Source organism: Saimiri boliviensis, chromosome 1, assembly GCF_048565385.1.
Source record: "Saimiri boliviensis isolate mSaiBol1 chromosome 1, mSaiBol1.pri, whole genome shotgun sequence".
Taxonomy (NCBI): domain Eukaryota; kingdom Metazoa; phylum Chordata; class Mammalia; order Primates; family Cebidae; genus Saimiri; species Saimiri boliviensis.
The window spans coordinates 294162287-294177811 of record NC_133449.1 but is presented as its reverse complement, the minus strand read 5'-3'; the positions used below and the strand labels follow the sequence as shown (position 1 = coordinate 294177811).

The 15525-nt window shown below is 46.7% G+C and overlaps 1 protein-coding gene across 1 annotated transcript in view; it reads left to right on the top strand.

Moving 5' to 3' along the window:
* ADCY2 (adenylate cyclase 2) overlaps window positions 1-15525 on the top strand; it is a 445240-nt gene that overhangs the window by 405393 nt on the left and 24322 nt on the right. The window contains exons 21-22 of the mRNA XM_003932504.4: window positions 10456-10602; window positions 13251-13358. Of these exons, the coding sequence (XP_003932553.2) occupies window positions 10456-10602; window positions 13251-13358 (255 nt within the window). The remainder of the gene's footprint in view (window positions 1-10455; window positions 10603-13250; window positions 13359-15525) is intronic.

Sequence of the window (15525 nt, the reverse complement as noted above, 5' to 3'; positions counted from 1 at the left end):
TCCCAGTTCTTAGGACATTTTCACTGAGGCTTGGGAGCGCATGCGGGAAGGAGCCGCGGTCACCTGTAGGTGGATGAACTCCCTAATGCATAAGCTCAATCCTGATGGTATCAGAATACAAAGCAACCTTCAGTGAGAAGCCTTGGAACGGTATTTTTCCACAGCGGATTTGAAGTTTGGATTAAGAATAAGGCGCCGGGTAGCAGAGGAGGTGCTAGATATCACTGCTCTCATCTTCCTGGAAATGTTCAGGGCACAGTGAGCCTTCCAGGGCTACACAGCAAGTCTGATAACCCGCTGGCTTTCCCGTTTCTTCTCCTGGCGTTTGCTACATTTGGTGGGTTCTTCAGCACCTGATTTTTCCTGTTGATCAAGGTAATAAAATCACTGTCTATTAAGGAGCCCTCTGTTCTCATTAACAGGCGTCTCCAGCCCATTTTTAAATTCAGTAAGGTCCCAAGTTTCCCCTGCCCTGTAGCCAGGCTGTTGGTGGCCCAGGATACAGAGATGAATGGACCTAGAGGTGGCCTCACCCTCCCTGGATGCCTCCTGGGGACAGGATCCTGTTATCTCCAAGGACACTGGGGTGTAAATATGGTACTCCAGAAAGAATCCCACCGTGAGGAAGCGGCTTCTGAATCTGGAAAGAAAGTGCTAGAAACTAGCTAGGAGAAGAGGGTACGGGAGAGAGAGGAATAGGGAGAGAACATTCCAGGCCTGAAGGGGCTACTTTTCCACAGGCACCAGGGAAGTGCCTAATTCAAGACCTGAGAAGAGCCCACTGGGGCAGGCAGGAAGAGAGCAAAGGGAGATGAGTATGGGAGCTGAGGCCAGGCTCAGTGGCTCACATCTGTAATCCCAGACTTTGGGAGGCCCAGGAGGGTGGATCACCTGAGGTCAGGAGTTCAAGACCAGCCGGCCAACATAGTGAAACCCTGTCTCGACTAAATTACAAAAATAAAAAATAAAAAATAAACTATCTGGGCATGGTAGCAGGTGCCTTTAATCCCAGCTACTCAGGAGGCTGAGGCAAAGAATTGCTTGAACCTGGAGGCAGAGAGGGCAGTGAGCCGAGCTCGCACCATTGCACTCCAGCCGACAAGAGCAAAACCCCTTCTCAAAAAAAAAAAAAAAATTAAAAATTAAAAATAAAAATTTAATCTGGGAACTGATAGGAGGGTTTCTTCCTCAACATGGGCTCAGAGGAAAGCTCTGGAGCTTGAGAAGCTCTGTGCAGGTCTGTGGGCAGCACAGAAGGCAACCTGGCCCCAGGGCTCAGCCTCACAGCCCTGCAGAGCCCTGCCTCACAGCCCTGACACCCTCCCCGGCCAGGCCGCCAGGAGTAGCGGTTCTCTCTGCTCTTTCCTATTTGCTTCGCTTATTCGAAGAAAGCATCAGAATACAGTTCTCCTCTTTGGAAATAATGAGGCAAGATGGGGAAGAAGAATAAAACCTAGAGCCACACAGTGCAGCCTCAAATGTTAGTCCCAAGTTTGTCTGTTCCTGTGAACGTGAGGTGGTTACTTCCCTGTCTGAACCAAGGTGAGGGATATCACATGGTGCCTTCACACTGCAGTCCCCAGGTGAGGCGGGCATTCCACAGAGGCATGCACAGGTCCACGTCCATGCAGGGGGGACACGCTTGGGAGGGAAGACAGCAGCAAAATATGGGCGTTGGCAGTTCACGATGACTCCTCCACTTCTTGCGTGCCCCTGCTGTGTACCAGAAACCTTCATGCCACTACACAGCCCCCTGATGCTCCTGAAGATGACATGACATTTTCCTCCAAGTCTCCTAAGGACTGCTGCTGTCGGGTTAAAGACACACAGAGTCCCCTGTACCCTTCACCACCCCATGGGCTCCATGGTGTAAGGCTGCATAGCGGGGCAGGCAGCATGGCCTAGCAGAAGCCCGGAGTGGGCACTCAGGACCGGGGGTGAGCCCTGGCTTTGGCACTGCCTCACTGCATAGGCAGCTTGGAGACTTTCCAGGAACAAAGCAGGAATGGGCACATTTAGATGAGGCCAGCTCTGTGCCTTGTCTCTGTATTTGTCAAATAAAGAAGGTGAACTTCTCGGGGTGTCATCACAGCTACTGTAGCCCTGTGTGTCCACAGAGACCCATCTTCAAGCATTGAAATAAATCCCCCAGCAGATGACCAGTACCTGCCTGCCCAAGCTCCCCGTGGCGGCTCCTGAAGACGGTTCCTTCCTTCATTTGGGAAACACAGGTTCCTCAAATCTACACCTGACTGAAGCCAGCCTCCCGCCCTGTAGGAAGATGAAAGAGCTTAGTTTCAGAGCTCTTCAGCTCAGACCAGCACAGATGGCTCCACGCTCCACAGCAGGCATGCCAAGGGTGCTTGGATTTGCTCATGTGATTCCTGCATGTTAGACCTGCACTCTCACTGCTGACCTGACATTGGAGAAGAGAAGAGTGGACACTGAACCTGAAATCAAGGCATCATCATTCCCATGTTGATGCTGGGAAATGGAGCAGGCAGGCTGCAGGGTTCTCTGTATTTAATCATACAACACAGAACTTCCTTTGGCTGTAACATTTCCAATTTTACTGCCAATTTCTATCTTATAGGGTAAGTAATGGGGCTGATGGCTGCTCTAGTAGCCATTGTGAGACTTGGGGACTAAATGATGACGAGGAGCCCCAAGGCCCGCCACCATCAGAGTGACCCCCTGCCGTCTCTTCAAGGACCCTGTACTCCCCACAAGGGAGGTTTGCTAGCCAGTTGCTGGAGCAGTGAGTGTGGGGAGATTCTGGAGGCTTCAGTCCCCATGGGAACAGCACTGTGTGCAAAACAGAACCCACACAAAGGGCCTGAGCAAGAAAGAGAGTCACCAACGTGCTGCCAAGAGGTTCTGAGTTCCCACAGAGGGTCTCAGAAAGGGAGAGCTTTGTTTTTGTTTTGCTTGTTTCTGAAAACACATAATGAGGGTTTTATAAGCAGGGTCACCTGCGTGCATACAACATAGCAAAGTCCTGCCCCTCCCTTCTGTGGAATGTCCCTAATGGCCATCGGACCTCCTGCCCTAAAGTAGACTCCTCACCAGACAGAATAATGTTTCTTTTTAGGTCCAAAACAAACTTTGTTTACTTAGAGATAATAAAGAGCTCAGTAACTCAAATACTGAATACTTAAGCTGTAGGTTGACTAGAAGTCCGTGATTCACCAGTCCTGTTTTTTGGAAGTAGAATACAACTACATTTGATTTTTTCTCTCAGTTCTCTGGTATTCTTGAAGCTTGAAAATATTCAAAACACTTTAATGGTAACTTGTTGAACAGCAGTAGAAATCAGATGGTGTACTTGGAAGTCAGTCTCTCACAAAAAAAGACGTTACGTCCAAGTCCTTTACCTAATGATGCCCAGGCCAGGTGGGACTAACACTATGTGACCTTGAGTAACTGAACAATAACGGTGCAGTAGTGCTGTTTAAGAATGGAGCTCATCAAGGTTTCTGTCCCCTCTACAGCGTCAGGACCAAATAGTGGCATCCTGCCCGAGCTCTCTTCCTCCCTAAGGTTTCCCAGAGCAGAAGCTCCAGCCCTTGCTGAACCTGCATGACTGAGCCCGGCTGACGTTGGGACCAAGAGAAGTCCCTGCAGACAAGAGCAGCACTTCTCAAAGTGAAGGCCCACCTGCAGCCCCTGCTAAACAGGCCGTCTGTGGTCCCCACACAAGCCTTCCTTGACCCCCTGGGCCCTGCAAGGTGACTGAGAGCGAAGCATCTGTCCCAGCCCTGGCACCTCTTGGCTGTGGGGCCTCAGAGTCCTCACAGAGACCATTACCAATTTTAGCAGCAATAATTTAGATGTATCTCTTAGAACTGTGCATGGCGTGTCATAAATATTGTTAGCTATCTTTTAAGCAAGTATCCCAGATTCATGCAAAACTTGAGAATCACTGTCCCTGGGGATTGATCAAAAGCTTTCAAAAAAGCCTCTTGCCCGACCTTTTTAGAGCCTGAATAAAGTGGAAAACAAAACCCAGGGTAATCACTTCACTCCTGTTTCTGGCATTGGAGAAAAAGTACTGTGGGCAGTGCCTGCCTTCCCAGCAACCTCTCAGCAGGGTGGGCCGAGCCCAAATGCTGAGTGCTCAGTGCCTCTGAATGCAGAGGCATGGGGCAGCTTCTGGGGCGTGGGGTAGGTGGGAGCAGGCCCTCAGCCCCCTGGTGTAGGTTACCCCAGGATCTACCACACTAATCCATTTCCAATAAACCCCTGGTGATACTGCTCTGAGAGTCTTCTGGAAATAATACAGGAAAACAAATAGAGCAAAAGCGAATATAGCTATACTTCACCAATATTGCGGATTCGGTTCCAAGCCTCTGCAAAAAAAGGGAATACCACTATCAAGTGAGTCACAAATTTTTGCTTTCCCAGCGCCTATGAAGGTTATGTTTACACTATACTCTATGTGTTAAGTATTCAATAACATTATGCGTAAAAAAAATGTACATACCTTAACTTTAAAATACTTTACTGCAAACAATGCTGACACAGAGGTACACAATGAGCACACGCTGTCGGGAAAATGGTGCCATCAGACCTGGTCAAGGCAGGGCGGCCGCAAACCTTCGCTTCTTGAAAAACACAGTATCTGTGCAGTGCGGTGGAGCAAAGCGCAGTAAAACAAGGTCTGCCTCTAAGCCAAAAAGCAACAAAGAAAGAGAACCTGAAGTCGTGTTTGAGTTCCCTGCGTGGGACCAGCTTACAACTGCCTCCTTCCCGACTTAACAAGTGAAATGCTTCATGCATAAACAGGATGGGTGCTGCTTCCCTGCAGAGTCACAGAGTCACTTCCCTGAGGATGAACGGCCTCCTGGAACCAAAACTGATAGTCAGGGCTCTGGGAGAGACCAGGGAGCAGTTCCGTTCCTCTCTGTGGCGCAACCTGTGGTTGCTGATGACCTCTTGAGTCCGGGGGCAGGGGATCTTTGGATAGTCTCCACTCCATGGCTTCTGGAATAATCCTTGGAAGATGGCTCAGCTTATGCCAAGGCCTGCATTAACACAGATCATGTCATTTTTATTCTCCTACCTACTGTATCAATCCACAAAGAGTCAAGAATGATGTATAATCACTCTAACAATCAATTCTGAAAAGGTTTTTTTCGGTGGAAAAGTGCTCATAGGCCTGTGCTCAGGTGCATGGGCATAGGGCTGGCTGCTTGTGTCTGGGCCTCTTCCTTTTCCTGGGCATTTGTTTTACTTAAAACTTCCTGAAGCTTCTCCATCAGCTGCTAACTGTCATGGCCAGATTCAGCCCACACAACCCTCAGGCTCATCAAGAGAGTTCTGTGCACCCAGATGGGAGCCTTCTCTATTTCAGAAGCCTGTTCTCCCCACCTCTGTGTGTGGCAGGAACATTTCTGAAAAGCCCCTTTGAAGGGCATCAAAGCCAGCTCTCATCACTTGTGGAGAACACTGCATTTTTTCACCAAATCAACCCTGTGCCAAGTCCCCAGGTGGTAGAGGATTGTGAGCCAGACAGCCTCATTCAGAGGGAGCCAATGCTTGATCAAAACAAGCCACATGAGCCACCACAAAAATTTGGGAAACACATCTCCTGTGCAAACAGCACCTTCCATTCTACGGCGAGAGCCCTCCCAGTGACAACCAGGCAGATCCCTCAACAGCGCCAAGTTTTAAGCTCTGTGCGCACGCGTCCTCCGCAGGAGGTCAGGCTGGCATGCCCCTGGGGTTTCAATAGGTGCTTCTGTACTTCTAGTCATTTGACTCCCCTGAGTAAATTAGGCATTAAGTGACAGTTGGGAACACCAGGGCTTAATGTTTCCCACATAGGTCAACTCAGGAAACGTGCAAGATCCAAAGCCTTTATGCAGCCCGAGACAGTGAGACAAAGCACCAGTCTGGTCTGGAAGGTTGGAGACCTGAGTACCAGTGACAGCTTTGAATGTTTTCTAGAATACTTCAACCCTGTGCCCACCTGGATGAAAAGCTCCAGACGTCCCCACACCTGGGCCCGCAGCACCAATCATACTTTATGATGTTTTCTTTGTTTTCTCTGTCTCTCCAACTAGACTTTAAGCTCCTTATGGGCAGGACCTGTGTTGTTTTTGTGTCCCTAACACCTGATATGAAGCCTGACACACAACAGGCCCTTTGAGAGGCCACATGTGTGTGTAACAGGGTGTCAAAGGGAATTTCAGCCTGTGACACCAAGAGACACTTGCTCTCTTATTCCAAAGGAGGCATCAAACGGTGTGCAGAGCTTACAAATGACTTCCTGACCTGCAGGGAGCTTATGAATTGGCCAGAAGACTAGAGGTTGAAAGAGGGTTTGGACAAAATGTAGTGGGGCTAAGCCCCTTCCTAAAGGGGAAGGTGGGGATCCCCCCTCACCTCCAGCCTTGTGCACAGGCCAGAACTGCTCAGCCTGGCCTTGAGTCTCTGAGTGGTCCTGGGAAGCATCTCCAGCTGGGGGACACATATGGCAGGCGGGTTCTGACACTTGGAAATGCTGAACACAGGCACTGATGGGGCATCTCGGCATGCGGGGTGGGGAGCTGGGGTTCGGGACATGGCTGGACTGTCCATTGTTTGGACAGCAAAGAGTACCGAGTGTTGCTCAAGGGCCAAGCAAGAGAAAAAGAAGTGGTGTCAGGTTGTTTTAGATCCAATGTGACAAAGCTGCCTGGAGTCGGGACAGGGCGGGGTGAAGGGACCAAGGCGGAGAAACTCACAGAAGTAGCCTGAAAGCCTGGACCTGAGAGGGTGATGAGGAGCAGGAGGGATGCACATGGCCTCCATCGCGGAAGACTTGGGGTGGGGAAATGTCCAAGGATGGGCGAAACAGCCGGGAGCCTTCCAAAAACCCATGAAAGCATCCACAGGGGACACCAGCTTTGAGTATTCAGGGAACGGGATACAGCTAATAGGAAGCTGTCCTGCCTCACAGCCTCTTCCTCCTTCCCCTGTTCTCCATTCTGGATGGTTTGGAAACCCCAGCTAGCAAGTTAGGAAGAGTGGAGGTAGAAAGAGAGGTGGAGAGAGAGTAGAAACCAATGGATCCCCTCCTCCGCCTGCAAAGGCCCCCGCTGGGGAAGGGCACAAGCCACAGGTACAACCAGGGCAAGAGTTTTGCCTATTTCTGGGGCCGAGGCCTCTAATTATCAATGAGAGGACCTTGCATTACACGCAGTGACATGAAGGGCCAGGAGTAGTCCCAGGTGTTCGTCCAAGATAGGGGAAGATCTGGCCACGCTCCAAAAACTGAAAGAGGTAGTGGGCACAGAAATGCATTTGCTCTGTGACTATGTTTTCATTCCTTGATCTTATTCAACAGAAAGGTTACATGTGAATGAATGTCAAGGTGACGTTTAAACTTACTTTCAGTTCTAAAGCTCGGTAATGCTTTTGGGTAACTATATGCGAGACATGGGTCACCCATTCTAGACCTTGAATTCCAAATTATCTTCAAAAGCTGCCCACCTGCCCTACCCCAACCCCCAGGTCCTCTGGAAGTATAAGACAAGCTCAAGTCATCTGCCAGTCAGCATATAATCCTCTCTGGCCCCATGCTTAATCCAACCATGGGAGGGAACCTCTCATGAGTTCAGGGCATAGTTCTCAGCCCTGAAAGTTTCACAGGCTCCAGAGAATTTGGGAAGCCTAGAAGTTTCTATGGTTTTCCAGTAGTTAAAGTTTTATGAAAGCCCTGAATCTGAGGACCAGGTGACCAGTGACTGGAGCTCACCCTGGGCATTCCCCCAGAGGTTCCAAGTGATGCTCTGCCAAAGAAGGCAGGTGATCAGTTTGTAGTCCAAGCTTTCCAGCATTGTTCACGGCCTGCAGAGAATCCAGGGGTTGGTCCTGGCCCTTCCCCTCAGCCAGCTGGGAGCCCTGGTGGCACCCCCAGCTCCTCTGAGCTCCATTTCCTCATGTAGTCTGTCATTCTTAATCAAGTCTGCATAGCAGAATAACCCAGGGAACTTTTCAAAACAATGCCCATACTCGGAGCCCAGCGTAGGGGATGAGGGCCAGTTGGTGAGTGGGGAGGCTCAGGCACCTGCCTTCTTGGAAGTCCCATTAGAGGTTCTCCTGTGCACCCCCATTTTGGTCCTGTGTAATGAAATGACATGTCAGATCCAAACTGCCCATCAGTTCAGTCTTGCATTTCATGATCTCCAACTCCCAGATACCCTTAAAGACTCCAGAGGAAAAGACAAAGGTAAAGTGATAGGACCTGCAAGTGTCGGAGGCCCCATGCTGTCCCCACACCAAGCAGTGAAGCCCATGATCTTCCAGGAGACTTGATAAAGTATAAAGTGTAGCAACACAAGGGTGGATTCTGCTGTCAGACATGATAACTGCAGCCTTGGGCAAGTATCGGAACCACTCTGTGCTCAGTTTCTCTATTTGTAGATGGAAAACTACAGCACCAGCCTCATGGGGTTGTAGTTGGGGTGAGTTCATGCAGGTAAAGTGTTCAGAGAGGTGCCCATCCTACCATGTGGTGAGTGCTGAGTAAGTGCTGGCTATTGTCATGCTTAGTCTTGTCATCATTATCATTCCCCAAAGAGCACTCCGGCCAGTGTCAGCAGACAGTGGGGAAATGCGGGCTACAGAAAATATGTCCTTGCCTTGCTAGATGCACCCTTTCCTTAAGGACAGGGAAGCCAGTGGCATTTATACCACTTTGTAAAAACTGACTTTTTTTTTGAGATGGAATCTCGCTCTTTCACCAGGCTGGAGGGCAGTGGCCTCTAGGCTCACTGCAACTTCCACCTTCCAGATTCAAGTGATTCTTCCACTTCAGCCTCCTGAGTAGCTGAGACTACAGGTGCGTGCCACCACACCCAGCTGATTTTTGTATTTTTACTAGAGGTGGGGTTTCACTATGTTGGCCAGGATGGTCTTGATCTCTTGACCTCGTGATCTGCCTGCCTTGGCCTCCCAAAGTGCTGGGATTACAGGTGTGAGCCATCTTGCCTGGTCGCAAAACTGACATTTTTAACTCACAGGAGATCCTAGGGGGTTCTCATCGCTGTTACTCTGACCCCCCTGGCAGTCAGCATTGCCAGCACTGTGCCTTACTTGTCACAGGCTGCCTACCAAGGATGAATGTTCAAAAAGGCAACTTTGCAGAGAGAGAGAAAACACAATTATGCACAAGAAAGCAGCTCAATCATATTGAGCACAAAATAGACAAGAAAACCTTGATTTCATTGCTCATGTACTTTGTACAGATTTAGAGGGAGTAGTGGGCGTTATAGAGTGGCTGGTCCTGAGACCCAGAACAGGGCACAAGTCCATCTTTTTCTCAAAACTGTGTGGCCTTCAGTTGGTTTTCCCTGGCTCTGATGGTTTTTCAAGAGGACATCACTAGAGGAAGAACTGTTCCTCTGAGGTGCCATCAAACCTTGGAGTTATAATACTATTTAAGTGCCTGCTCTCTGCAAAGGAGTTCATCCGGGTGCCCCAAAGAGCAGGGCTTACTGATAATGTTCATGTAGAATGGATTCCTTCGCCCTGCCAAACACACCGGAAGCACCCACCACTAGCATTTTTTCCTCCACTCAGAAGTCGGCCATCTTGTCTAACAGAACTCTCCTCGCCTTGCCTGGAGAAGAAAGCATTTCCTATGCTAAACTGCATCATCCTCAGTGGCCCGGGCCGGTCTGCCTGTGTTGGGGCCATCTTAGGGGTCTCAGAAGCCCTTGCCAGTGACGGGCAGATTCTCCACACCTAGGACTAGCCCCCAAGACCACCTAACAGCTCTTCCTTTCTGAAACCTTCATTGATTCAAAGGTGTCACTGTGTTGGGAAAATTATGGAAACATCTTGAAATTGTGTTTACAAGACATTGCAATTTAACTCATGTCTATGGATGAAGAACTATGAGCCTCTTTCTATTTAAAAACAAAATATATCCCTAGTAAATATAGTCAGTGTCTAATATAATATAAATAAGTAGACTGAGGAGTTCTATTGGTTCTTTCTGGTGTAATAACAAGTAACTTGATGAATTCCATATGCTCTTTTCAGGGGACACCAAAGAGGAAAATTCATCAAGATGTCCATCCAAATACTGGAGCCATAAAGAGTTACTTCAGGGCAATCTGATAGTTTGGGAAAATATTTTGTTTCCTTTCCGTTGTTTAAAGGACGCTTTTTCCTGAGCCAGAACTCGGTGGTCTCTTGTCATTGTGTAAGGTCAATATGATAGAGAGGTTTAACTGGCAAGGCACCTCCTCTTAACTGGTAGTGGCCTGAATCCAGCTCATTAGAAGCCTTCTCCTGAGAGCAGCAGCAGCGTGTAGATTGGGCCATGGCTGGGGCGGGGCAGGTGGAGTAGGCATTTGGGGGGTTTCTCTGTGAAACCTGGCATAAACAAAACACTTGCATGTGGAGTGTTTTTGTTTAAAGGTCAGTCTCCTAGTGATCAGCTTGTGCTTTTCTCCCAAGCAGGACCTATACCACCAGTCCTATGACTGTGTCTGCGTCATGTTTGCCTCCATTCCGGATTTCAAAGAGTTTTATACAGAATCCGACGTGAACAAGGAGGGCTTGGAATGCCTTCGGCTCCTGAACGAGATCATCGCTGACTTTGATGATGTAGGTACTGAGAGTTGCCTTTAAAGGGCAGGAGGACACCCAATCTCACACCTTGATGTTCCTGTGCACTTGAAGTTAGTTCAGGATAGAGGCATATCCTAAAACAACTTGTCCTTTGGCATGATTTCTGGCAGCTGGCATTAAAGGCTTTCACTTTATTTAGGTCTCTGACTAATTTGAGGTAGACAAATACATTGTATTTTTGAAGCTGGTATGACTGCTAGGAACAGCTACCAAAATCTGTTGAATCAAATGTGTATCCAGTGTGCTTATGGATTCTCTACAAAGGCTTGAATTCTAGATAAAATACTTGCCCATCTCTTTCTATGTAAAAAAGATAATAAATTATAATAGATTATTGTTATATCTGTGCCTAGTTCAATGCCTTTGTCAGATATCAACTTGCACTATGCATGGATGACATTTTATTTTTGAAAATACAATCTGTATGGGGAAATAATACAATACAATTTAGAAGGGACAAAGTGTCTGTTTTAGAATTTGAAATAGGTGTCATTTTTTAACTTTCTGCATAGAGAATGCTATGTTCTATTTCCCAGCAAGAACAAACACCCCTTTGGTTTAAGGATCTTGCAGCCACATTATTCTTATCACTATCCTGCAAAAGAGAAGAAAATTGACATCTGTCTGGGAGCATATGTTAGTGATGATTCATGGAATTTTGAAATACAGTGATGTGGTGAGATTATATAACACAGTGGCTTCAGGCAAACCGCCTAAATGTCTTGTGGGCCCTGTGTGTTTTCTCTCACCACCATCATCACTGTGAGGTTGATGCTAGAAATTCCTGGAGAACTCATGACCACCAGAGATGACCACTGCGATCCTGGGTGCATCACGACAAACAGTGGCTGGGTATCTCAGCTGCTCCTCAGTGAAATAAACACTCCCAGTACTAATGGGTGAGAAACAGTGGGTATGTAGATAGGTGGTACAGGGATTTGCTCATCTGTCTTAAGTTATTTGATATGTAATCCTGGAGGAATCTCCTCTGAAATCAGGAGTTCCAAGGAAGGGGCAAGAAAACACTCTTGGTCTCTGGTCAGCGCCGTTGAGCCTGGCCCTCCTGAACAAATACAGACCTTCCAGGGCTTCCATCACTGCAAGCCCATTCCTTTTCTTTCCTATAGCTTCTGTACTTATTCATATCTTTCTTCCATCCCAACTGAAAGCCTAAATCAATAGACTAAGGAGGAGTCAAGTGGGACGTTGATAACTGATTCAAAGACAAGAAATATTAGGTCTCAGGCCAGCTGCAGTGGCTCATGCCTATAATCCCAGCACTTTAGGTGGCCAAGGTAGGAGGATAGCTTGAGCTCAGGAGTTTGAGACCAGCCTGGGCTACATAGGGAGACCCTGTCTCTGCAAAAAAAAAAAAAAAAAAAAAAAAAACCATTTAAGATTAACTGTTCATGGTGCCATATGCCTGTGGTCTCAGCTACTTGGGAGTCTGAGGCAGGAGGTTCACTTAAGTCTGGAAGGTGGAGGCTGCAAAGAACTATGGTCATGCCACTGCACTCCAGCTACAGTGACAGAGTAAGACCCTGTCTCAAATATATATATATATATATATATTCCATCTAGGGCTGATGACAACCATTCTAGATCTTTATTGCATCCCCCTCAAGCATTCAGAGAGCAAAAGCCAATCCTCAGCACGAATAATTGATCATAAATCATTCTGACCATGCAAGAAAAGACCTTAGTCATCAAGTCATAATTTTATATTTATGCCTTTCATATGCATAGTCAGGAAAGTTATTCAAGCCCATTGTCATTTGCATCATAATTCATCTTGATTCCATCACTAGCAAAGTTTGAATGGTAATTCATGTTCCTTGGAAGTAAATCATGCTGCTGCACTTTCCTCTGTATGAAATATGTGAAGTGGTGTTCCTGGAAAATCCCAAGGCACAAGGGTACATAAGCAGTGGTTGAAACAAGTCACGGCTTTCTTGTGAACTTGTCAGGGTTACCACTTGCAGGATTCTGCCCTGCAGACTTTGACTCAGCAACGATGAATAAAGTACACTAACACACAGATAATTTGCTAGTTTGACTGAGTGTGTCTGGGTGGCTTACAGGCACTTTGGAGAGTGTTGTAAACAGTTGCAACTGTTGGCCTTCTTCAGCTAGTGAGACATGCATTTACTTAGTAAAGTTTAATTGACAAAGGCTTGAAGCAACACTACTACAGGTTGAAGATTAAAGGACAGGTTCTGATGCCTAAAGCAAACACTATTAGTGGGTACTATCTTTGGCTGACTTCTTTCTGAAAGAGCTATCTGGCTCAAAGATTAGTTTTAAGACTACATGAGTAAACAAATTATTCAAATAAACTCTTCTATCTACTTTAGTTATTTGCTTTTTTTTAAATTAACTAAATGTAAAGAGGATTTAGACTGCTTTCAGCTGAAATGTCTCCTGAAATTATACAAATTTCTTGGCCTTCCAAGAAGGTTTGTGAGTATATTCTATAACTTTATATAATATTTTTCCCCTTAATATTTTTGCCACTACCTTGAGTGAATCCTCACATGAACCAGAAATTGAGAATGTCTCTATAAAGTGCTCAGCTTCAGGTCAGCATCCAACTGAGTAACTGGATGGTTGTCATTGCTTCACAGCTTCTGTCCAAGCCAAAATTCAGTGGAGTTGAAAAGATCAAGACCATTGGCAGCACATACATGGCAGCAACAGGTCTGAGCGCTGTGCCCAGCCAGGAACATGCCCAGGTAAGATGTGTTGGCCACCTAACAACACAGGTGAGCCTTAGTCCCATCCACAAGCCACCTTGGGACCAAAACAGCCATGCAATGACCCAAGAACTGTATATTATGTATAACCTAAAGCTCAGGGTCAAGGTCTTATGAGAGAAGATGAAAATTCCACACTTCTTAGTGTCAGAGGATCTGTTCACAGAACTTCTGCTGGAGAAGAAAAAACAGTCAGTAGCTGCTTGTGACAAGATAAATACACAATGAAGTATGAAAGCCAGTTATGTAAAAGAGACTCAGTAAGAATGGCTCTGGGTCTTTTGATTTAAAAGAATGTAGTCAAGGCTGTGTGCAGTGGCTCATGTCTGTAATCCCAGCACTTTGGGAAACCATGGCGGGTGGTTCTCTTGAGCTCAGGAGTTTGAGACCAACCTAGGCCACATGGTGAAACCCCGTCTTTACCAAAAACAACAAAAAATCAGCCTAGTGGTGGTAGTGTGCACTTGTGGTCCCTGTTACTTGGGAGGCTGACATGGAAGGATGGTTCAGCCTGGGAGGCAGAGGTTGCAGGGAACTGAGATCTTGCCACTGCACTGCAGCCTGGGTGACAGAGTGACACCCCATCTAAGATGAATTAAAATCAAATAAGATAATGTGGTCAAAAAACAAGTTGGCCACATGGAAATTTGATTGAAAAGGTGATTTGGGCAAAACTGAATGTCTTCAAGCAACTAAGGTTTTCAAGATTTTCTCGTGTGTGTGTGTGTGTGTGTGTGTGTGTGTGTGTGAGAGAGAGAGAGAGAGAGAGAGAGAGAGAGAGAGAATATATGTAGCCAAGCTTGTATAACCTGTTGGAATATCAGTAGGGGCCCATAAACAAGACCCTCTTTCCCCTCAGGACAGTGGCCTTTGCTGTGGAGCCTGCCCCATGCTGGGCAGAGTACAGAGGAACTGAACTTATTAGAACACAGTTTCTGTGCACAGGCAGGTTCCCAAAGACAAGAAGGGCTGAGCACTGTATATGAGCCCCTCTCCCAATACCCACCTCCCATAGGAAAAGTGAGAGCAGGGAGAGAGGCAGTAGGCACTGTAACACAGCTCCCTCCTCCAGGAATATCAGGAGAGGGTCTTAGTTTCCTGCTTAACATTTATGCATTCATGGGCAAAGAACAGAAGTAGATAGACATCTGACTCAAGATGGAACCCTAGCATTTTTCCAGTTGGATGGAGTAATATATATTCCATTGGTTCTCCTCTTCAGATGGTTGCCTTCAGATTATTATTTTTAGTGAGTATATATTACTTCAGTAATAAAGCCGGAAAGGCGGCCGCCCCCTCGCCCGTCACGCAACGCACGTTCGTGGGGAACCTGGCGCTAAACCATTCGTAGACGACCTGCTTCTGGGTCGGGGTTTCGTACGTAGCAGAGCAGCTCCCTCGCTGCGATCTATTGAAAGTCAGCCCTCGACACAAGGGTTTGTAAAAAAAAAAAAAGAAAAGAAAAGAAAAGAAACAAGCTTAAAAGAAATCTTAGAAGAAACTTGCCTTTGAATTCTGAGCAGCACCATCTCAAGCTATCGTGGAGCCTGCAGCCAAAGGAAAACTGCTGTCCCTTCTGCATGGTGTTGTTTATTTTTAATAGCTAGGTTTTTTTCGGAATATTGAAGTCTTAAAAAAATTGAAAATAAATGTAAAATAGAGATATTAAAATGTATAACATTCTTTTAATTTTAAATATTCTATTTATAACCCAAACCAGAACTAATTATAATTTTACTTTCCTGGCTTTCATGGAAACAAGTATATACTTTTCCAATGCCTTTAATGTTCTGAAAAACATAGAATATTAAAAAATAACATTAAAACATGTATAGAGACAGACATTTTTCTTATTGCCTCAGGCTCTAAGATAGTCAGTGCAACACTGCAGGACCTATCTGTCTTAGTCTGCTTGGCCTGCCAGGCAGAATACCACAGGCTGGGTGGCTTAATCAATGGAAATTTATTTCTTACAGTTTTGAAGGCTGGGAAATTAAAGACTGAAGTGCTGGTTGATTAGGTGTATGGTGAGGGCTCCCCTTCTGTCTTGCAAACAGCAGCCTTCTCACTTCTCTTAGGCTTCCCATAGAGGGGAGAGAGAGACAGGGAGAGAGAGAGAAAGCTGGTTCCTCTTCCATTTTAATGA